General features: G+C 46.7%; 1 protein-coding gene across 1 annotated transcript; it reads left to right on the top strand.

Moving 5' to 3' along the window:
* Positions 1-392: 392 nt before the first annotated feature.
* LOC137893562 (rho family-interacting cell polarization regulator 1-like) lies at positions 393-22,761 on the top strand. Its single transcript, XM_068738973.1, has 24 exons — positions 393-411; positions 6,943-7,066; positions 8,359-8,511; positions 9,206-9,284; positions 10,136-10,159; positions 11,615-11,668; positions 11,965-12,114; positions 12,671-12,734; positions 13,035-13,078; positions 13,206-13,331; positions 13,418-13,566; positions 13,716-13,848; positions 14,621-14,749; positions 15,629-15,789; positions 15,912-16,533; positions 18,408-18,544; positions 18,717-18,837; positions 19,368-19,503; positions 19,821-19,982; positions 20,061-20,219; positions 20,291-20,487; positions 21,789-21,872; positions 21,994-22,084; positions 22,664-22,761. Exons 1-24 carry the CDS (start codon positions 393-395, stop codon positions 22,759-22,761), a joined length of 3,216 nt encoding a protein of 1,071 aa, XP_068595074.1.
* The last annotated feature ends 19 nt before the right edge of the window (positions 22,762-22,780 follow it).

The raw sequence follows: 22,780 nt of genomic DNA, 5'->3' as shown, positions 1-22,780 counted from the left end.
TAATTGTAATTATTAAAAAACATTATCTTAAAAAAAAAAGTATATCCCTTTGCACAAAACAATATTGTTGGTGACTGTTGATGATGATGACGGTGGAAGAATTGTGTCAACAAGACAAAGTGCTCAAAGGAGGCACAGGAAAAGAAGCGACGTCAGCAGGGAGGAAGAGGAGGAGGACCAGCAGGGCTTTCCCTCCTCCTCCTCTCTTCACATAGGAGTGTAGTAGAAGGGGGGATCAGTTGGTGAGGGGACGGAGGATTAGCTGAGACGCTGGGAGAAACGGGGGCAAAGATAGAGATCAGCGAGACAAGCAAGATGTCAAGGAGAGCCAGCGAGTAAAGGAGTGATATAGAAGTCCTGGGTGGGCCCGCCACCGGAACGCCGCCGCTACCATGTACAGTGGATATGGAGGTATGACCCGGCTCACCGAGGCTAATCATTGACTCTGTTGGTCAGGATTAACTCGCCAGCTTTGTAACTGCACTTCCCTCCTATGTGCTTGTCTTTCCTCATACTGCGCTATCTTTGCCACGCCACTCTACCCTGTATCAGATCCAGCTTTCAGTGCCTGCTTCGGCTTTGCTGCACTCGGTTTTCACATTCTGTCATGTCTGAGTGGGAACAGCACTCGTGGGAATGTTGATTCGGAATTTAGCCAATTGTGAGTTTTGATTAACGGCAATGAAAGAAGCCCGGTTATCTTGAAAACGGGTACCCACCGAGCTGAATACTTCCACCGTGCTGTTGACAGAGTCCGGCCCACTTTGTGGAGCTGATAAAGCACCACTTCATTGGGCCTGGGCCTTTTGTTCAGGATGTCAGAGTTATTCTCTGCAGGTGGGGGCCCGCTGATTCTAACTTCCCACAGAGGTTCCTCCCCTTTAGTCTCTGACCAGGTGCTTCCTCAGGTTAGAGATACAGGCATCACAGCAATACGTCGCCCGGCTTCGTCCAATGCCTTGCTCAAGCTGCAATGTGGATTGGGTCTCGAAGTATGATGTCGTCTTTGAGAAGCGTTTCGTTGTCTGTGAACCGGGTTGATCCGACCAGCTGGACTCTTTTTAGGGTCTGAAGACGGCTGGTGAAGACATGTAAACTCTTCTGAGTCGCAAACACAATGGGCAGCTATTAAAGTGACACCTTGAGGTTTGAGTCAATGCTCTCTTCCTGGATGCGACAGCTGCTGAAGACGTGCGTGGCTCGTTGGCGTCGTGGCGCGTCCTGTGGTTTATTAGCATTATTGAACTGGGAAGCCGAGACTCCGCTGAATGGTGGTGCGTGATCGCCGTAGGACATCAAGGAGACTAAAGCGCTGTGAAGCCTGAATGCAGCGTTAGCATTGAGATGTAGCGGAGTCGTATATGAAATATCTGTGACAGTCTTTGGTCAAAATAGCAACCAGATGCTTGCAGGACAGCGTCCGCCTTTTCTGTCTCAAACAGCTCCATCAGAAAAGCCTCTGAAAATGAAAATGAATCTAAATTCATTGGGTGCACGCAATGAATGTGCATGCATGTGCACACGCATCTTGTGCACGTTTTCGTACTGTGACGTCACAGTAAGAGAGATTCCTTCCAGAGGCGTTTCTGTACTTGATTACAGAACTACACAAACTACCCAGGATTGACTGGATGGTTTATGTTGCTATTTTGGGTTAATAATGACCCAAACTCACCATAATAGTGTAGAAACATGGGAAAAGTGAGTTTTTCATAATAGGGAACCTTTAACTCTTTCGGTGCCGGCCATTTTCAGCTCAGCCATATGCTGAGTGGCCCAGTTTTTGGGTTTCAAAAAACATCTTTACACGGTAGTGGCACTCAAAGAGTTAATGCACTCTGACACCGACTGGTTCACACTGAGTCTTAAACGTGTACTGCATGGTACTACTCCAAACCGCATCATGAATTTAGGCCGGAAAATCTAAGGTTCACACAACTTATATTTTAAACTGAATGAAAATTGATGCACGAGAACCGAGCATGTTGCCTTTTTATTCAAATGGTGATGTCCTGTGAACAGAAACGTGAAGTTTCTGATCTTTAATCATTATATAATTCATATGGCACATTTAAAAACTCAAATGCTGCCAAGGTGCTGCACAAAGAAATAATGAAAGTAAAAGAAGAACTGTGGAATAGACAAAAAACAAAAAAAGCAGAAACACACAACACAACAATTTCTGCTTTTTTGTGGGCTTTTTGGGGTGGAGCTGATAGGCAGACCACAACACCAGGGGCGTGGCATTAAAGTTTGCAGCTCTGCAATACACCAGCTCCTCAAAAACATCCAAATCTTAACATTCATTCTGAAACAGAAAGGAAGTGGAGGGAGGAACGGAGTGAATGTTGGACGAACGCATTTAGATTTAGATAAAACAAATTATTTTAACATAGAATTTATCTGCTTAGCAATTTTAAAGTTACTATCCATTTTGATCCTGGGTTTATGACAGTGTTGCTGTGAACCCGTGTCCATAGGAGGGACATCACATGGCCATCTGGGTCCAAACAGCATTACTTTGGAAGTTCAGAGACATCTAGGCCTTGATGTCCTTTAAACATTCCAGCAAAGGTATGACGATTTATTAAAATGAATAACATGGGATCGGCTGTTTGCCCGTGCTCTTGTCCGGCTCCACAGACAGACTGGTAATACTTAAAGTCATCAATCAAATCTCAAAAGGGCACCATACATCATCGCACACAGGAATATAAAGACAGCGCATCCTATGGTATTTCTTCATATGCAGAGTTTTTCTAAAAGTGAGCAGCACTTCTGTCGGGATATTCCTATGAGTCAGTAATGCCATAACTGCTGCTGGTCCCTTCCTGGTCCTGCCCTCCCGACAGGATGCTGCTCCCTCGCTGCTTCCTCTGTGTGGAGACGGCACCATGACGGGAGGGAAGGGCCTGGACATGAGAGTAAACTGTGTGTGCATGATGTCGTCTGTGAAGAGAGGAAGCAGCGACGAGCCTGAAAGTCAAACGCAGAACTCGTGGTTCCATTTGTCCAACAAGTTGATGCTGTTCACAGCATGAACAAAACACAACTGAATAGTGACTTGTTCAGAATGATCAGCACCTTTCTGCAGGCACCAGTTCAGGCTCACCATGAACTGGGTTCTGCTGCCACTGGTGCTGACACCAGGGATTCAGTACCTGCACAGGCTCCCGTTCTCTCCACCTTTGAATGACAAACGTGGTGAAATGTCACCAAATGCATGAAGGCAGAGGGCGGACAGAATGTCCTCAGGTAATGTTTGACGCTGTCCCTCTGGCTGCGCTGACATACTCATGACTTCCGCGGTCATACGTTCACCATCAGCGTAAAGGTGTACCTCGTGGTTAATGCTTTATCCTGTTAGTATTAGTATGGTACTAGTTATACTAGTCATACTAGTCAAATCACTAATTTCTGTGTTTTTGTGTGTCTGTACATGTTTCATTGAGCTTGAAACCATTCATTCATCAATCGCCGGCGTCTGTCCGTCCGTCCGTGTTCTGGACAGATCGAGATTAAATGTTTCCAGGAACAGATTATTACATTTGGGTGCTGATCCAGAAGAGATCCTGGAATATGGATCAACTCTGATTCACTTTTAGTCTTCATGGTTGATATATACAGATACTAAGAATGATCTAGAACAGGTGTGGGCAAACTTTTTGACTTGCGGGCCACAATGGGTTCTAAAATTAGCCAGAGGGGCCGGGCCAGGAACAAATGGATGGAGTATTTGTGTAAGCTAATATAAATGACATGCAAAAGCCATAACATGAAAGGATTTGGCCTTTTACAGGTAGTATTACAGGGAAAAGGTCAAAGATTGGGGTTTAATTATAATAAAACTTAAATTAATAAAATAATTTGGACAAGTTTGGCGGGCCGGATTAAATAGCGCAACGGGCAGCATATGGCCTTAGTTTGCCCATGCCTGATCTAGAACCTTATGATGATGATCCAGATCACCATGTGGACAGTGTGAATCCAGTTAGGAGGGGGGATGAGCTGCTTGGAGGAGGTCTGAGCTCTCTGAGTGCTTTTCTAGTTCATTCATTCACACAAAAAACAATTTAGAGCGATCAATTCACCTAAGCGACATGTTTTTGGTAGTAGTAGGAAACCGGAGAACCCAGAGAGAACCCACACAGACACGGGGAGAACAGTCGCGCCGTCTCCTCACAGCCAGAATGGAGTTCGTTCAATTCCAACGCGGGGCCTTTCTGTGTGGCTTTTGCATGTTCTCCCCGTGTCATGGTGATGTGGGTGTGTCCTGATCCAGGCAGGGTTTTTCCAGAATGGTCTGGGAGCGTCAAACAATATGTGTGGTGTCACATGTTCAGCTCTACAGGGGATGGAACTGTGTCCCAGTCTGAGGCCAGCAAAAGCAGAGAGCATGGTGTGACTGGAGAGTGTTACTGGGCCGGACCGGGTCACTGTTTGGATCAGGTAGGGAAGACGCCACCATAACAGTTTGGTAGAGGATTGTGAATTGAACTGCACTTCAGAATGCGTTAGGCTAAGATTTACTGAAACTCAAGGATCGCTAAACCTATTAGGACATTCATTGATGAGCTCAGGAGATTTGACAGAACGCTCAGACTGGAAGCTACATAAGACACAGAACAGTTTGGTGTGACTGGTGAGAAACAGTCAGTCAGGTCAAGGTTGGTGTTTGGCTTTAGGCTTTAGCGATCTCTAACATGACTGTGGCTGTGGGTCACTACGGCTTCAACACAGCAGGAACAACATGATGTAAAATGTGTTTGCCCTCGTTCTGACTGTAAATGGGCTTTTTCTGAAGTGGAAGAACCTTTTAATGATTTAAGAACTTAGTTATCTGTGTGTGCAAAAGCTAGTACTCACAAGCACGGGTCACATGTGTGACTGGTCTATTGAAATCTGAGGTTGGGTTAGGGCTATATATCAATATATTGATTTTGATTGGTGCTCATATTCAGAGACATTTATTTGGTTTTTTATTCTAATTATTATTTGTCACGGGGACTCTGATGGGTAGTCCTCTTCAATTTCAAGTATCCAAACCACTGCAGAAATCAAAAAGGTCCGTGTAATGTCAGTGTCCTACGAAGAGCATGCCATTGTTGTGTCTGTACGAGCGGTTCTGAGTGTGTGTGGTGTTATATTTGGATTAACCGATCACATTTTATCATTTAAACGCTGTCTCTGAGGGCTGATCATACCTGAGGAGGTAGTGACAGTATCAAGAACTAGGCAGCGACAGAACAGAAGGGAGAAGCCTTTCCCAGAGCTTCAAAAAGAACACCAACTTTCCCGTCTCTTTGAATAGTTCACTTCTGAATTACAACTTCTTATGTGGATTGCTTGATTGAAACTGTGAACCTTTGGAACATGTTGACAAAGCAGGAAGTTAAAGAGGAAAGTTCCTGAGTTAAACTTTCCACTGTGTGTTTGCCCTCTCTGGAGCTGTGGCAGACTCAGCCGTTCTCGGACACGTGGTCCTCAGATATCTGTCACTCCAGCCTGGGTTAAGTCAGCCAATGATGGACCAGAGGGCCACTTCCTGGTGGCTTCTTCCAGCACTTTGTCTTCAGAGCTGCTCATTTCTTTACTGCCAGTCAGAAGTTACTTGTCCCCTAATTGTCCACAGCTACAACCTACAGTTCGCCTCTCTTTTCCATTACTTATGCTGGAGTCAGGAATGACCTTGTCTCATCAGCCATATGACTGCAGACCTCAGGACTATCTCCCTTTGTTAAATTTCCTGTCGGGAGAGGCAGTTAAAGCATCAAACTTCCGTTAGGATTGAGACATTTCCTGTGCTTGCAAAGGCCTTTCAGCTGTTTGAAAAAAAAAAACAGGATACAGGACTCTGGACAGGCCGCAAATAGGGAAGCGCTGCTTCACTGGCAGAATTTAACCCTGACAGACTGCTGATGGTGAATGAAGGCCACAGTAACAAGCGAGGTGAGCACGTTTTAAGCAGCATAGCACGGATGGCATAATGCACCAGATAAAAACCATAGCGCTGTTCAACGGCAAGTATAATCATTTATATTAGATTAGAGTAATCAGATAAAAATACATTAAAGTGTTTCAGAATATATTTAAGAGGTTTAAACAAGCAGATGTTAATGCTTGCAACAGCATTTAATTTAAAGTGCACACTCATTAGCAATAAGATTGCACTTTAATTTCCAAGAGCATTCAATGCAAATAAAAATAAATACAATACCTGAGTTAAGCCTCACACAATGCAGATAAATATAATTCTACAAGAATACTTCGTGCATCAAGTATGATCAAAATAACCATTGACGATGAAACTAGCTGCATCAAACGTTTTCAAACTCTAAATTAAAAACTGTCTTCACATTTTAACACGCTCTATAATGTTCTTTGTGGGATGCATGATGATTATTTGTACGTCTTTCCAATTCATTACAATGAGCATACAAACTAGCATGTAGCCAGTCAAACCAGTAGGTTTGTTTGCCTGACGCAGTTTTTTCCCACAAAAAAAAAGTCTACAGAAAGGTCAATTACAAATGAGTAATGGGAGTATATTCCCATGCACATGGCCCACTCCACCACCAAAGAGAAAAATCCTTAGGAACGGGCTACTCCAAGGTTTAGGTTGGGGTTCACGTCCTGACCGAAGTAAGTCAGGATGGGTTCCTGCCCCCCCCCCCCCCCCCCCCCTGCTACCCTACGCAGGATAAGGTGCCTACAGACAAGGAATGAAGGAACTATCAGACCTGCTTCAACATTTAAAGTGTTCCATGCTGCATGCCAAACTCGACCCTGTAGTTTCTATACTTAGTCTGATATATATACTGACAAATAAATTCTACTTTTACCAAAATGTCCTCTAAACGAAGGAAACCAGATGTGAGTAGCACGACAATCTTGCGTATCACCACACTCTTGATGCGTCTTTGTCTCATTTGTCCTGTCTAGGGAGTCCATCCCGAACTCTCTCCACCATGTCGCTATCCATCCGGCCAGTCAGACGTCCCACCTCCAGATCCATCACTAGGAGCCAAAGCTTCACTGGAGTCAACAGTTACGACAAGCCCTACAGGTACATGCATATGTTGACCGGTGAAGTACACAGCTGACAGGACATCTTGTGGACGCTAAAGTTTGTCTCATAATCGAGGTCTGGTAAGGGTAATGTTTTTGCAGATTTGGTCTACGGTCTGTCTGATTAGGAGCCCATCCTGGCGTTGGCTTTATTTTTATTTTGTGAAATCTAGAATATGTGTAGTGCATTTGATTTGATCTCAAATCCGATAATATCCAACGTCCTCTTACAACTTTCTGTGTAATCTGAGCTACAGAGATTATTTAGCATTTTTCTAATTTTGGAAAAACATAGAATAAGTGCAATAACTCAAATATCACATCATGCAATCATTTTCAAACTCTGCTACCCAATCAAACTGTTTAAGACAGTAAACAAGAGGTGACTGACAGCAGTCCTGGATCAATAGTTCCCACATGACGTCACGACACAACGGGGCTGTTGCGGAGCCTGCACCATGAGTGTTGGCATTAGCTCGCGATCTGCAGACAGCTCGGGCAGCTGTGAACTGAGTGTCGAGATAAAACAAAGTGAAAATGTTCCGTGTCATAATGTCATAATTTAGATTGTTTTATTGTCGGAAGAAACGAGATCGAGGGCGTCTGCGCTGCATTAAGTCACTACATGAATCATGCCACACCTTAAAAAGCGTTACGAAGCATTGAATGGAGTTCAGACTGACATTAGGAATAAAGTTCTTGAGAAATGTTGGCATTAATTCTTCATTTTTGCTGCATAAATTAATCCAAAAGGCGAAATATCTCGGTCCAAATCACGTTTTTAACTGTTTTTATTATTGTACACTATTATGTCGCCTGTAAAATGTTTATGTTTCTGTTGTTCCTTTCAATTAAACATCTGAAACTGGAAAGCTCAGTGTTGAAGATATATTATTATCCATGCATACTGTAAAACCCTTTATTTTGCAACCTTAATGAGAACAACAAGCAGTGAATGAAGGCCAATCAGCCCAGCCAACTAGAGTCTCTTCACAGTCCGATTCACTTTGTCTATTCATGATGACGCTGCAAATATGATAAAATAGTTGAAAGTTGAGTGTGAAATATAGTAAACAAAGCGAGCAAACAAAGCAGCTTGCCTGCAAAGATGACATCTAACGGCGTCTCCGGAGGCGGTCACGTGACCGGGGGGAACTATGTGTAGCTCTCAGGTTCTAATGTGGACACTGGACACGGAGCATGTTGGACAGACAGAGCGTAGAACATGAAGCTGTTTGACGCGACAGGTGAGGCGAGGAAGGCGTTGACTTGATGCTGCTGCTGTTACAGGAACCTTTTAGCATTCAGCACTCCAGGGCTCAGCAGGAAACCGAGCAGGGCCAGCAGGATGTTCACCATGTCCACCAAGCCCAACCCACCTCCTAAAGTCCCTCAGCCAGACCGGCTGGATCAGGTGTACCAAGCTCTAAAGAAGGGCCTTCAGTGAGTAGTCGCAATACACGCCTCAGCCGTTCACTCTGACTATGCTGTCTGGGGGCGAGAATCCCACTCAACAATAAATACTCTGAAAGATACTGTAAGTAGTACACCAATGTGCGGAGCTGCTGCATGAGGCTCAGCTGGTTCGCCTCCCAGCTTCGTTCCCTTTCATCTGCTGGAGGCGATACAATGAACTCGACTCACATGTCTGAAGAAGCTGAAGGGCGTTCTGAGCTCACGTCACAGTGAAAACGTGTTAACACGAGTGGCGGGCAGTGGTTAGCGCTGTAGCTTCACAGCAGGAAGGTTGTGGGTTTGGTTCCTTTCTCTGAGGAGTATGTTCTCTCCGAGTCTGCGTGGGTTCTCTCCAGGTTCTCCGGCTTCCTCCAAAAACATGCAGCTTAGGTGAATTGATCTCTCCAAAGGTGTGAGTTTTGTCTGTGTCCCTGCGATGCGCTGGCGACATGTCCGAGGTGTACCCCGCCTCTCGCCCGTAGTCAGCTGGGATGGACTCCAGAAACGCATGCAACCTGCAAACCGGATAAGCAGCTGTAGACGAGACGATAGAGATCATCTCATCTACGAGAGGATGGATGGATGATGGATGGATCCAGTTCAACACGCTAGATAAAAAAACGTGCTTTCTTTCTCCTGTTTTATATTGTGTGTGTGTGTGTGTGTGTGTGTTCCCTCTCAGGTGTTACCTGCAGGTTCATCAGCTGGACTTAGACAACCTCGGCAGACAGATGAAGGAATCAAAGAGAAACTCCAGACTTGTGGGTTCTGTTTTGTTCTGTTCCGTTCCATTCTACTCTGTTCTGTCCCGTTCTGTTCTGTTCTTCTCTTCTCTGTTCTGTTCTGTTCTGTTCTTCTCTTCTCTTCTCTGTTCTGTTCTGTTTGACTCTTTTCCGTTCTGTTCTGTCCCGTTCTGTTCTGTTCTTCTCTTCTCTGTTCGGTTCTGTTTGACTCTTTTACGTTCTGTTCCGTTCCATTCTACTCTGTTCTGTCCCGTTCTGTTCTGTTCTTCTCTACTCCACCCTGTTCTGTTTGACTCTTTTACGTTCTGTTCCGTTCCATTCTACTCTGTTCTGTCCCGTTCTGTTCTGTTCTTCTCTACTCCACCCTGTTCTGTTTGACTCTTTTACGTTCTGTTCCGTTCTGTTCCGTTCTGTTCTGTTCTTCTCTACTCCACCCTGTTCTGTTTGACTCTTTTACGTTCTGTTCTGTCCCGTTCTGTTCTGTTCTTCTCTTCTCTGTTCTGTTCTGTTTGACTCTTTTACGTTCTGTTCTGTCCCGTTCTGTTCTGTTCTTCTCTACTCCACCCTGTTCTGTTTGACTCTTTTACGTTCTGTTCCGTTCCATTCTACTCTGTTCTGTCCCGTTCTGTTCTGTTCTTCTCTACTCCACCCTGTTCTGTTTTGATCCACTCTGTTCCGTTCCGTTCTGTTATCTATTGTCTTTTATTCACGGCAGCGCGCTGCGTCGTCTGATAAAGCGTTTCTGTTTTTGCCGGCTTCCACAACGTAGTTGTGATCAGTGTGTGACTTTGATGTTTGTAGAAAGATGACTGAACAGGAAGTGGACAGCGTCCCTTACTGTTACTGATGTACTGTCTCTGTCTCTGCAGGGTTTCCTGTATGAGCTGGACAAGGTGAGCCACCATCATTTTATATTAGCAAGTACAGTCGTCCCTGCTTTAACGCGGTTGTTATGAAGTAGCGACACCATAATGTGTATTTATACCTTTATGACCCTTCCCTGCATTACCCTTTACCACACAAATACAAACACAGTAATACAGGAACAGTAGTTCAAAAACTTTCACAAAAACAACATGAGCGACTCACGCTGATGCTGCCTGGATGAGCAAGGCGTGGCAAGGGGAGATGCTGGAACGCACGAGGGGGCGGTGCTTTGTGTTTACCGAACGCAGTAAATATGTACAATACCGGACCGGTACTGGGGTCCTCAACCACCGGGCCGCACAGAATGAATAAATAGTTATATTTATAATTTATTTTGTATTGATTAGGAGAGTCTGACAGGTATTTTATTTTGAAGAACGACCGTATTTTCTCCGTCGTAACATTCTCCTGTGAATCTTCACACGTCAAGACGCTTTAAAATAAAGCCGTAAACTAAAATCAGTAAAAAAAATATTAAAAAAACGTCTTTGGAGAACTTCTTTACAAAGGAGAAAATGCCAACGGAGGAGGAAGAAGAGGAGCCAATGACCTCCTAGAAAATAAAGCTTCTTTTAGCAGACAAACCAGGAGACTTAAAACACGGGTTCATCAGCAGGTGACTCCGCACGAAGTCCGCTCTGCATCATGTGTGGAGACAAGCGAGAAAACGAGGAATCGGGGTTGATGTGTATTTTAACGGATTTTTGAATCCATGCATGGGTTTTAATGTTAAAATGTAATATTTTTTATTCTGGATCAGATCCAGAAGACATTTTTCATGATGGTTCATATCGGACCCTTATGACTGTGATTTTTGGTAAGTGAATTGAATGCAACTTTTACAAGATAGGATTTTATAAAAATAAAAAAAAAGAAAGAAAGAAAAGGCTCCATTATAAGTAAATGGGAAAATACAGATGTTTTTGCTTCCAGACTGGTGTTCGGATCGCTCTCAGAATTTAATGGATCTAAGTTAAACCAAGACTCATCTTCAGATTTTTATTCATCCAGATCCACGTGTACCCCCATTCTTTTGAGAAATTGCGACAGTAGCCGCAATCTGGATCCGATCCAGATGATATTTGGTGGTGAGATAGAGATTCCCACCCTACATGGCTGTGTCAAATTCCATAAACATCGGTCAATAATCAACCGAGCTATTGAGGAACACATTTTGATTGCTTTTGATGCAATTTGAACAGTTTCATTGGTCTGGTGTGAAGAGGCTAAATGTGTTAGCGAGATTTTAGCCTGTAAAAATCCATTAATTAGCCACATGGTTGTAAAAACAGCTGGGTTTTAAAGCGTGGGGGGAAAAGTAGCGGATTATAGCCTGAAAATGATGCTAATCCTGAATTCAGTCATTACAGAGTTGATCTATGCTGACGAGTAGGAAAGTGACTCTGTGCTTCCTCGGACAGATAGTGAAGGTAACTGAGAGGCTGATCAGACGACTCGAGTTCCACCTCAGCAAGGTAAGAGCCCACAAAAATATGTAACATATGTGAGTATGTTTACTTTCTATAGGAATGTGTTTAGAATTTCAGGCTATAAAAATACCTTGAAATACAGAAAAAAGAAAGTTCCATTGGGCTAAACCAAATAAATCAAGCAACAGGTATGAATAATGCAGCCTTTTGATAAAATGTATATAACAACTTTATGAAATCATGATGCATCAATGGAATGCAGATGAATGTGGACGGGGAGCTTCAGTAACAGTTCTAAACACCCCATGAAGATGCTGTTCATCGTTTTGACCTCTTCTCAGATTGAAGAGCTTTATGAAGCCTACTGCCTGCAGAGGAGACTCAGGGATGGTGCCAATAAGATGGTGAAGGCCTACGGTTGCTCTCCATGCAGCAAGGAGGCCCGCGAGAGTTTAGTAGAAGCCAGTAAAGGGTACAAAGAGTACACCGAGGTGAGCTGCAGAGCATAGGGAGGCATGAATGGAGGTACGCTCTGTCCCTGTCTGAGATGGGTCTTCCATATAGCTCCCTTTTTGTATGTCTTAATACACTTGATCCCAATAATACCTGTAGGAAACACCAATTAGCTGCTAACATGCTAATTAGCTGCAATTATTCGTCGCTGCCATAAATGTCTGACCTCCACATTGCATGTTCATTTTGCCTGTGCCGACCAAAGTATGTCAAACGTTCTTTACCGATCTCAGCTGTGGTTCTCAAAAGAGGGTTAGGGCGAGGCGTGTTCCAGTCGGACGGGCTGGTTCTGCTTCAGGTCCACAGAGGAATCATGCAGAGCTCTACTCCATAGTTTCAATCTTCAAAGATTCTAAACCACGGAGACACTTTGTAGTTGTACCCGTTACAGTGGTGAATGAGGCGCGTGTGTGTGGTCAGTGCTGGTGCTTTTATTCTGACATTGTTGTTCTCAGTGATTTGTCAAGGAGCTGTGCGACACCTCTAGCAGACGGCTGATGTAGAAGTAACATGACTGCTTCCTGCTTCCTGTAGAACATGTGTGTGTTGGAGAGTGAACTGGAGAACCAGCTGGGGGAGTTCCACATTAAAATGAAAGGTAGGAATGAAACCCTGAGGTGTTACCCAGTCTGTGGTCACTCCTTCCCCTCATTACAAAGGCTTGTTCCTTCTGCACGGCGTCGGTGTTGGCCTTAGTGGCCGCTGCATGGATTAGAAACCTGCGTTGCACCTTGCTGGGGGTGGAAGATGAGAGAATGTATCTCCAGCTGCAGGGCAGCTTGGACACAGAAAAGATCTGTTAGCCTTGATGTGCATAACACCTTATCTTCGTGTCACGTGTGTGTGTGTGTGTGTGCACGTGTGTTTATGTCATTTTTGCTACCACTCTGTCTTCCAGGTCTCGCTGGGTTTGCTCGGTTGTGTGCTGGAGACCAGTATGAGGTCAGCCCTTCAGTCTAGCCCTCTACAGTGAACTAACACTTATTGTAAATGAAAAAGAGGAGAACAGTATAGACACACAGCTCAATTTAATGTGTGTGTGTGTGTGTGTGTGTGTGTGTGTGTTCAGATCTTTATGAAGTACGGTCGCCAGCGGTGGAAGCTCCGAGGCAGGATAGAGCTGAACAACAAGCAGGTGTGGGACAGTGAAGACATGGTGTTTCTGCCCCTAATCAGCGACTTCCTGTCTGTGAAGGTCAGTCCCTCCCAATGTCCTGCCTGATGGACAGACACTGAGCTGATGAAGGTTCTGTGATCAAACTGCATTTCTGTGTCTCCTAGGTGACAGAATTGAAGAGCTTAGCCAATCATGTGATTGTAGGAAGTGTTTCCTGTGAGACAAAGGACCTGTTTGCTGCACTACCCCAGGCAGTTGCTGTGGACATTAATGACCTCGGGACAATTAAGCTAAGCTTGGAAGTCACCTGGAAGTAAGTTTCTCCGGCCGTGCTGTCCAATTAGCTCTGTCATTGCGGCGGAGGGCCTGACTTGGGACCAGGACTAAATTAAAATGTAGACATGTGACGCTAATGTGTTGCTTGGCCCTTCTGTTGTCTCCTTCCGTCTTCGTATGTGTCAGTCCATTTGATAAAGATGACCAGAGCTCAGTGCCGAGCACTGTCAGCAAAGCTCCGTCAGTCAGCAAGAGATTTTCCACCATCTTCAACCAGAGTCCACCTGACACCCCGTCTTTACGTGAACAAGCTTTCTACGTAAGTTGCTCCATGTCCTATTCTCCTTTGTGTTGCATGTGTATGCATGGCTATTTAAACACTGAGGGACATGATCTTGAATGATGTCCATCCGTTGATCACTGGTGAGTAGCGAGCTGATGTAGGGACTTCTATTTATCAAAAGAAACAGTAAAAACATAAAACCCAATGGACTGCGTTTTGTTATCTATAGTGCTATCAAAGATAGCGGTGTGTCCACAAGGTGCACGACCTGACCACGCCCCACTGTTGAGGACATGTAAATATGTCACTATTCAGCATTCACACCTTTTTCACCAGGCGTTGGATTGCCTGTAGTCATTTGTTCCAAAATTTGTTCCTCAATATCTCAGTTGATTATTGACCAATGATTATGTAATTTGACGCAGTCATGCAGGGTGGAATGGGTGGAATGTCATCTGGATCGGATCCAGAATGGAGTCAGTAAAAAAATGTAATTTTAACATTAAAACCGCATTTACTGATTCAAAAACTCTGATTCACTTTCACTTTTCATGGTTGGTGTATAAAGATACCAAGAACAATCTTTCAGTGCTGATCCAGATCACCGTGTGGATGATGTAAATCCAGTTAGGAGGGGAATGAGCTGCTTGGAGGAGGTCTCCTCAAGTAGCCTTTAGTTTGCCATCTTGAAGACAAAGTTATGCTAATATCAGGAGGCATCAGAGCATGTCTCTCAGTTCCGTCACGCCCCTACCAGACTGTCATAGTCAGCTCATCGTCTCATGTTTTAATCTCTGTTCTCTCTTAGAACATGCTTCGCCGTCACGACGAGCTGGAGAATGGAACGGCGTGGTCCAATTCTTCTGAATCCTCCGATGACTCCTCCAGCCCTCAGCTCCCTGCAGGAGGAGGCCTGCGCTCCGCGACACAGCAGACGGTGAAACAGAGCAGACAGAATCATTATCTATGCACAGAACACTTCAAACGCAAGGTGTTCTTTCCTCGGTTCATGTCTCGTCTGTTTCTTGGTTAAGGAGATTACGTTCACACAGACTGTGCGTCCTGAACAGAAACTGCCAGCTTTCTGATCACGAAAGGCTGCTGTTAGAATGAAATGAGAAGGACAAAAGTATTCAACTCTGGTGTATCCTTGGTCCTCCCACATGAACCTTGAGATTAGGGCTGGGGTTGTAGCTTTCTTTAGCTTTCTCTCACACTAAAACACGAATGCGTGCAGGAAAGATTTCCGTTGGGCGGGGCAGAGTGCTGGTTGGCTGCACCAGGCGAGAGCGAGGGAGCGACGCGCCAAAGAGACTTGCGTACCGATGCGTTAAAACATTTAAGCTAACAATTTGTACTCGATACAAGCGATGTGATCATTTCACACATTGCATGTTGAACAACAATATGTCGCGTCTATTCGATGTATTGCCCAGCTCTAATTGAGATTATTTTATCCCTTTCAATCGACCCACTCTCTGGAGTTTTTACACGCTCCTAAACTAAACCATTCGTGAACAGGTCTAGCAAGACTGGATAATAACGGTGCATCACACAGTGCAGGGCGTCATTAACAATTGGTCAGAAAGACAATTTGCTCCATTTTTATTGAAACAGAACCAGGCTGTCTATGACTTGGTGAAAACTGGAGGTGACTTTCTGATATCTGTGACGGTGTCAAGTTAACAAATAACCTGGACCGAACACAGATCAAAAGTCTCACTTCTAATTGGCATTAAGAGTCTGCAGTCTGCTTCTGGTTGTGTGGTTCCTCCCCTTGACCCAGTATCTCCGTCGCTCTGTCGCTCTCTTCTAGGCGGTTCTGGTGACACCAGATATCCGGCCAGTGGTAACCGGAAGCCCATCCCCACAGCGCGACGTCTCGCTCTGCCCCAGAGATGTCTCTTCTACTTCAAATGCGATCCACAGCGTCACTGAGACTCCCCAAACATCCCCACAGCAAGCGGCGTCAAACAGGTAGGCTGTGGTTTGGGCCGCTCCACGTACCAGCTCAACAGATTCATAAAGACTTGTGCACACGTTGGTGCTTTCTGCATGCTGGCGATGTGACATGCTCCATCATGTGGACTGATCCTCAGGGAGGAGGAGGAGGAGGAGGAGGAGATAATAAAACCTGACGGTGAGGAAGAGGACGCCGCTAAACCGGTGGATGGGCTGCTGAGCGCCTCTCGTGGCTTCTCACGCTCCTTGAGCCACATCAGTGAAGGCAGCACCGACGGCCTCGTCTTGACGGACATGCCAGCCGGGGACTCAGAGGAAGTGCTGTCTCCAGTTCCTGGCCTCTCCACCAATGATGTTGAAATGGAGGCATCCAGCAGAACTCCTGAGCCACCCAGCGCTACAACCGCAGCACTAAGGAGGCTCAGGGTCTGCGAAGAACACAAGATGGCACAGCGACATCAAAATGTCCTCACGCCCTGCTCACCCAGGACTGGTGGAGCGGGCCCGGGCATCCCGTCACAAATGAAGACACTCCCAGAAGGTGCTGATGTGACTTACGTTGCCCGGCGTGTGTCAGTAGAAGAGGACCTGCCAAGCTCATGGGCTGGTGGTCTGTCTGGAGACCGTGAGGGCGTGCTGGACTGCACGCTGGGACAGGCCCTGGGAGCCCTCGTCTCTTCTCTGGACGATTACAGAGGACAGTTCCCCGAGTTACAACTGCTGGAGCATGAGTTGGAGCTGCTGCAGGTTACCCTCCAGGTGAGGATGGAGAATGTGTGACAGTATTCAAGACGTCACCATGAAACCCTGCTCCAGAACCTAGCTTGTTACCCTCGCCGAAGAGGAGGCGAGGGTATTGCAATTGGGTGCGTTTGTTTGTCTGTTTGTCTGTCTGTTTGTCTGTCTGTCTGTCTGTCTGTTTGCTTGTTTGTTTGTTTGTCTGTCCGAGCGCATAACTCAAAAACTAGTAACCTAATCGACTTGAAATCTTTACACTAGCAAGGTTCTGTCCGTGGCTCGGTCCTCCCCGAGAATGGCGTTGATCCGGATCTGGATCCAGATTCTATAATTATTTTTACATCTGGAATTGTGCCTGTGCTGTAAACTGCCACTTTAAGAGGGAGGGACACGAATGGCATGATGGGAAAAAGAGTCCAGAAGGAGTCTTGTAGTACGTTCCAGAGCAGCAAGCTAGAGCAGGTTTGGCCCCTCTGATCCGGAAGCCCTGTTTACTGTCTCACAAGATCGAATAGTCTTTTGGAGGCGAGGGTCTGCAATCTCTGATTGTCGATTTCTAGTTTCTATAGCGCCAGATCGCAACAGAAAGTTATCTCAAGGCACTTTACAGGAGTAGCAGGGAAAGAGAGAACCCAACTTGACCCACAAGAGCAAGAATTTTGGCAACGGAGGCAAGGAAAAACTTCCCTTTAAAAGGCAGAAACCTTGGACAGAACCTAAGGCTCATGGTGGACAGCCATCTAAGAGAGAGAGAGAAAGAGTTTTTATGTCACACTGTCCTGGACACATCTGGTAAAAGAACTTCAAAGTTCCACAAATGATGTCCACTGACAGTAGAACCTTCTTGCTGGTAGTACATTTCTGATGAATGAGATCTGATCCAGAACAGATCCACATAGCGTACGGCAAACTCTGTGTTACAGTAACTAAACTAACGTGTGTGTGTGTGTGTGTGAATGTTTTTACCCTCGCCGAAGGGGAGGCAAGGGTATTGCAATTGGGTGCGTTTGTCTGTATGTTTGTTTGTTTGTTTGTCTGTCCGAGCGCATAACGCAAAAACTAGTAACCCAATCGACTTGAAATTTTTACACAAGCAAGGTTCTGTCCGTGGCTCGGTCCTCCCCGAGAATGGCGTTGATCCGGATCTGGATCCAGATTCTAGAATTATTTTTACATCTGGAATTGTGCCTCTGCTGTAAACTGCCACAGGGACACTAATGGCATGATGGGAAAAAGAGTCCAGAAGGAGTCTTGTAGTACGTTCCGGAGCAGCAAGCTACAGCAGGTTTGGCCCCTCTGATCCGGAAGCCCTGTTTACTGTCTCACAAGATCCAATAGTCTATTGGAGGCGAGGGTCTGCAATCTCTGATTGTCGTTTTCTAGTCATCTCTTGGATATTGTTATTCACGCTTCCATTTCTTCCACGCTGTCCGACAGCGATACCTGGTCAGGTATCTGTGTTTGATGTGAAGGTAACACCTGGTCAGGTATCTCTGTTTGATATGAAGGTAACACCTGGTCAGGTATCTCTGTTTGATATGAAGGTAACACCTGGTCAGGTATCTGTGTTTGATGTGAAGGTAACACCTGCTCAGGTATCTGTGTTTGATGTGAAGGCAACACCTGCTCAGGTATCTGTGTTTGATGTGAAGGCAACACCTGCTCAGGTATCTGTGTTTGATGTGAAGGCAACACCTGGTCAGGTATCTGTGTTTGCTATGAAGGCAACACCTGGACAGGTATCTGTGTTTGATGTGAAGGCAACACCTGGTCAGGTATCTGTGTTTGATGTGAAGGCAACACCTGCTCAGGTATCTGTGTTTGATGTGAAGGCAACACCTGGCCCTTCACCTGCGTGACTGTCTGAGTCGGCCTGACTCTGGATCTCTGTGCAGGGTGGGACAGACAGCCGTTCTCCCAGCATGGCCAGTCTGACGGTGGAAACCGCGCTGGGCAGCTTTGACTTCCTGGACACGTCGGACTGGGAGGACGAAGCGGAGGAGTGTTCTGGTGACGGCGGTAGAAACGGCAGGTCAGTGCTGGCGAGCGTTACATTATTAAGTAAAGATCATAATTTAGTCTAATAATTTAGTCTAATCTTGTCAAACTGTTTAGATATTATCTCACTGAGATGTGGAAGAAGTTATAAAATGAACAATTGTGTGTGTGTGCGTGTGTGTGTGCGTGTGTGTGTGCGTGTGTAGGGCTCTGCGGGACACAGGCTGGGACAGTCCCTCTTCACCTTGCTGCCCCCTCACCACAGGCTGCGCTGGGTTAGACTGCACCCTGCTGGTCCATTTGAAGTATTGCAGCACGCAGCTGTTGGTAAGAGACCTGCAACATGAAGCAACTCGGTCCCTGCAGCCAAGTACACGCTGCCACAGCATACGTGTACAAGTACACGCTGCCATAGCATACGTGTACAAGTAAATGCTGCCACAGCATACGTGTACAAGTACACGCTGCCACAGCATACGTGTACAAGTGCACGCTGCCACAGCATACGTGTACAAGTACACGCTGCCACAGCATACTGATATCTCCAGGCCGTTACATCATCTGGTTGCCATATAAAGTGTGAGATGCAACTGGGTTGGGATGCAGGTGAGGAAATAATACCTCACTGATAAGGTTCTCCTACCCATGTACAGTCCAGGTTCATACAGTGAAATAGTCCGGAGTAAAGCAGTGAGGCGATGTTGCATGTGACCCTGAAATAAACTGATCTGACATGAAGCAACCATATTATCCATGTGATGAGAGGAAGAGCCGAGGATCAGGTTCTCGTCTTGCTTTCGATGCTGCACGTGTCTGTAGCGCTTCGTTTGAACTGACCCGTGTCTTTGTGTCCCTAGCGTCTGGGGACGTTTGGTCCTCTGCGCTGTGGAGAGATGTACGCCTTAGACCGACTGCTGAGAGAGGCTCGCGTCCTGGAAGCCGTCCGACGCATCACCAAGGACAGCCCGAGTCGCCCGAGGCGGCCTGCCGAAGGTAAGCCGATGTCTTGATGCTACACGTGCGAGCTAACCACTGCGTCACCGTGCACAGTGAATAGCGCAGTTGTCTCACAGCAAGTAAGGTCTCAGGTTCAAACCCAGCCTGCGGCCTGTCTGTGAGGAGTTTGCATGTTCTCCCCGTGTCTCTGCAGGTTCTCCGGCTTCCTCCCACCTCCAGGAACAACTTGGGTCCAGGTCATTAACTGACCTGTCTAAACAGACTCTGAGTCTTTATTCTGTCAACGTTTCTCATGTTAATGACTTCTAGTATCTCTTATATCACCTGTTTCTACTCTTCTCGATCCTCCCCAGTCGTTCCAGAGCTGGACTTGTGCCTGGGTGCTGTGTCACTATGGCAACACTGTGTGGGGCAGGGCGATGTGTACAGCGTCCATGCTGAGAGCCTCCTGGTCACGCTGTCCACATTCTACTCCAGCATCCTGCCTGGGAAGGCCAGCAACATGGTGGACAGAGGTACGGCTACACACACCTGTGTGCACTGTGTCAGTGTGTGTGCGCCATATTAACATCTGTTTGTGTGTCTTTGTCCAGTGTTCTTGTGTCTTGTTGAGCAAATGCTGTGTCAGAGGTTACCGCGGCGATGTACCAACAAAGACAGCACCATGGTGACGCTCTTCCAACTGTGGATGTATTTGGAAGCCAATAGCATCAATGACATGGGAACACACATTGTTGAGCTGGCAGAGGAAGGTATCACGCACACACACACACACACACACACATTACCTTCTGTGATGTCACTAATCAAGTCTCTCCGACAGTGTGTTTGGTGGAGAGCCTGGCGTCATGTGACCAGGATGTGATTGTCCACGCCCTGCGGCGCCCTGCAGAGTGCAGCCTGAGGAGACGAGGACTTCATGCTGTGGCTAAACTATTGAAAGACCCGCGAGGCAAAGTGTCGGCGTCTGCCAGCTCTGTCCTGAGAAGCCTGGTGATGAAACAGCGACACAGAGAGCAGGTGAGCGAGTCAATGGGGGGGGGGGGGGGGGCAGCAACGTGCTGAACTCGGTCATTGAATATATCCACAGCAAGACGGTCCCGGGTTCCAATCCATGCAAACGCTGCAGTCTGTGCAGTTAGCATGTTCTCAACCGGCGGCTTCCTCCCACCTCCAGAGCCAGGCAATATCTGAAGATGAGAGGATGGATGAATGGATGGATAGTGGGTGGATGGATGGATGGATGGATGATCAATAGATGGATGATGGGTGGATGGATGGATGATCGGTGGATGATCGATGGATGGATTATGGGTGGATGGTGAATGGATGGTGGGTGGATGGATGGATGGTGGATGGATGGTGGACGGATGGTGGATGGATGGATGGATGGTGGATGGTGGGTGGATGAATGGATGATCGGTGGATGGATGGTGGATGGATGGATGGATGGTGGATGGATGATGGATGATCGATGGATGGATGGATGATCAATAGATGGTAGATGGATGGTGGATGGGTGGATGGATTGGTGGATGGATGGTGGATGGATGGTGGATGGATGGTGGATGGATGGTGGATGGTGGATGGATGGATGGATGGTGGATGGATGGTGGGTGGATGAATGGATGATCGATGGATGGATGGATGATCAATAGATGGTGGATGGAGGGTGGATGGATGATCGATGGATGGATGGATGATCAATAGATGGTGGATGGATGGTGGATGGATGGATGGATGGTGGATGGATGGTGGATGGATGGTGGATGGATGGATGGATGGTGGATGGATGGATGGTGGATGGATGGTGGATTGATGGTGGATGGTGGATGGATGGATGGATGGTGGATGGATGGTGGATGGATGGATGGATGGTGGATGGATGGATGGATGGTGGATGGATGGTGGATGGATGGTGGATGGTGGATGGATGGATGGATGGTGGATGGATGGATGGTGGATGGATGGTGGATGGATGGATGGATGGTGGATGGATGGATGGATGGATGGATGGTGGATGGATGGTGGATGGATGGATGGATGGATGGATGGTGGATGGATGGATGGATGGTGGATGGATGGATGGATGGATGGTGGATGGATGGATGGATGGTGGATGGATGGTGGATGGATGGTGGATGGATGGATGGATGGTGAATGGATGGATGGATGGTGGATGGATGGATGGTGAATGGATGGATGGATGGTGGATGGATGGATGGTGAATGGATGGATGGATGGTGGATGGATGGTGGGCACCGCAGCAGCAGCCTCATCCTGGCTTCACACACTGGACTGACCCGTGTCCTCCTGACTAGGCGCTGGTCAGCTGCCTGGAGCTGCTGGAGGATGACGACATGGACACCAGGGTGTGTGGATGCAAGGCCTTGGCCTGTCTCACGGTAGGCCGGATGCAGTCTGAGCTCCTCTCCGGTTCCACCGCGTCAGAACCGTCCTGCAGGCGGTTCTTCAGACGGTTCTTCATCTGTGCCGTGTTGAAACGCTCCCCTGTTGTCGTTCCAGGCCAAAGAGAGCATTGACCATCTGGTGTATCTCTGTCAGACGGACACGGAGGAAGTCCGTGCTGCTGCCAAGCAGGCTCTTCTCGTGCTAGGTAACCGTAGCAACCACATCAACCGTTAAAGAAGCTACAGAGGGATCTGACCCAACAGCCCATGTTCTCAAACTAAACAGACTAGTCTGACGCCGGCATGCAGGAACGTTCCGGGCGGGCATGTGGCAGGTCATTGACCCCACGATTCAGTCCAAGGTGCGCGGCAGACAGCAGCCGTCCTCCAGAGAGGACGAGTTGGTGAAATCTCTACTAGATGTAGGTTTACTGAAGTGAGTGAGTCCAGAAGCAGGCGCCGTGGAGTCTCATTTTCATTGTGGTCAGGGAGACTAAGTCAGTGAATGACTTTTAAGAGCAGCATTAAGTCCAGTCAGTATGAGTGAAAAGTCACCCGGAAAATAATGTGTTTATAATTAAAATGGTTGAGCTGATTCAAATCTCAATATTTATGAATAGAATGGTGGCATTGCTGCTTGAGTTTCTGTTCTCAGTATTGAAGTATTCTGATTCTGATTGGTGCTCATTATTTATTCCGTGCGTCCCTGCGTCTATGACAAAAGGCCTTCGTTAAAGCCGAGCTGATTCTATCTTTCCCTTTCTTCCGTCCATCATGTGGAGCAGGCGAGGAGGGGAAGATGGCCTACAGACACGTGGAAACATCTCAGGACAGCATTCCCAAACTCTTTGCTCCTGGAAGCATGGCCAGCACGGCGTTCTGACACACACACACGCACACAC

Source organism: Brachionichthys hirsutus, chromosome 5 (genome assembly GCF_040956055.1).
Source record: "Brachionichthys hirsutus isolate HB-005 chromosome 5, CSIRO-AGI_Bhir_v1, whole genome shotgun sequence".
Lineage (NCBI taxonomy): Eukaryota > Metazoa > Chordata > Actinopteri > Lophiiformes > Brachionichthyidae > Brachionichthys > Brachionichthys hirsutus.
This window is presented reverse-complemented; position numbering and strand designations above follow the sequence as displayed.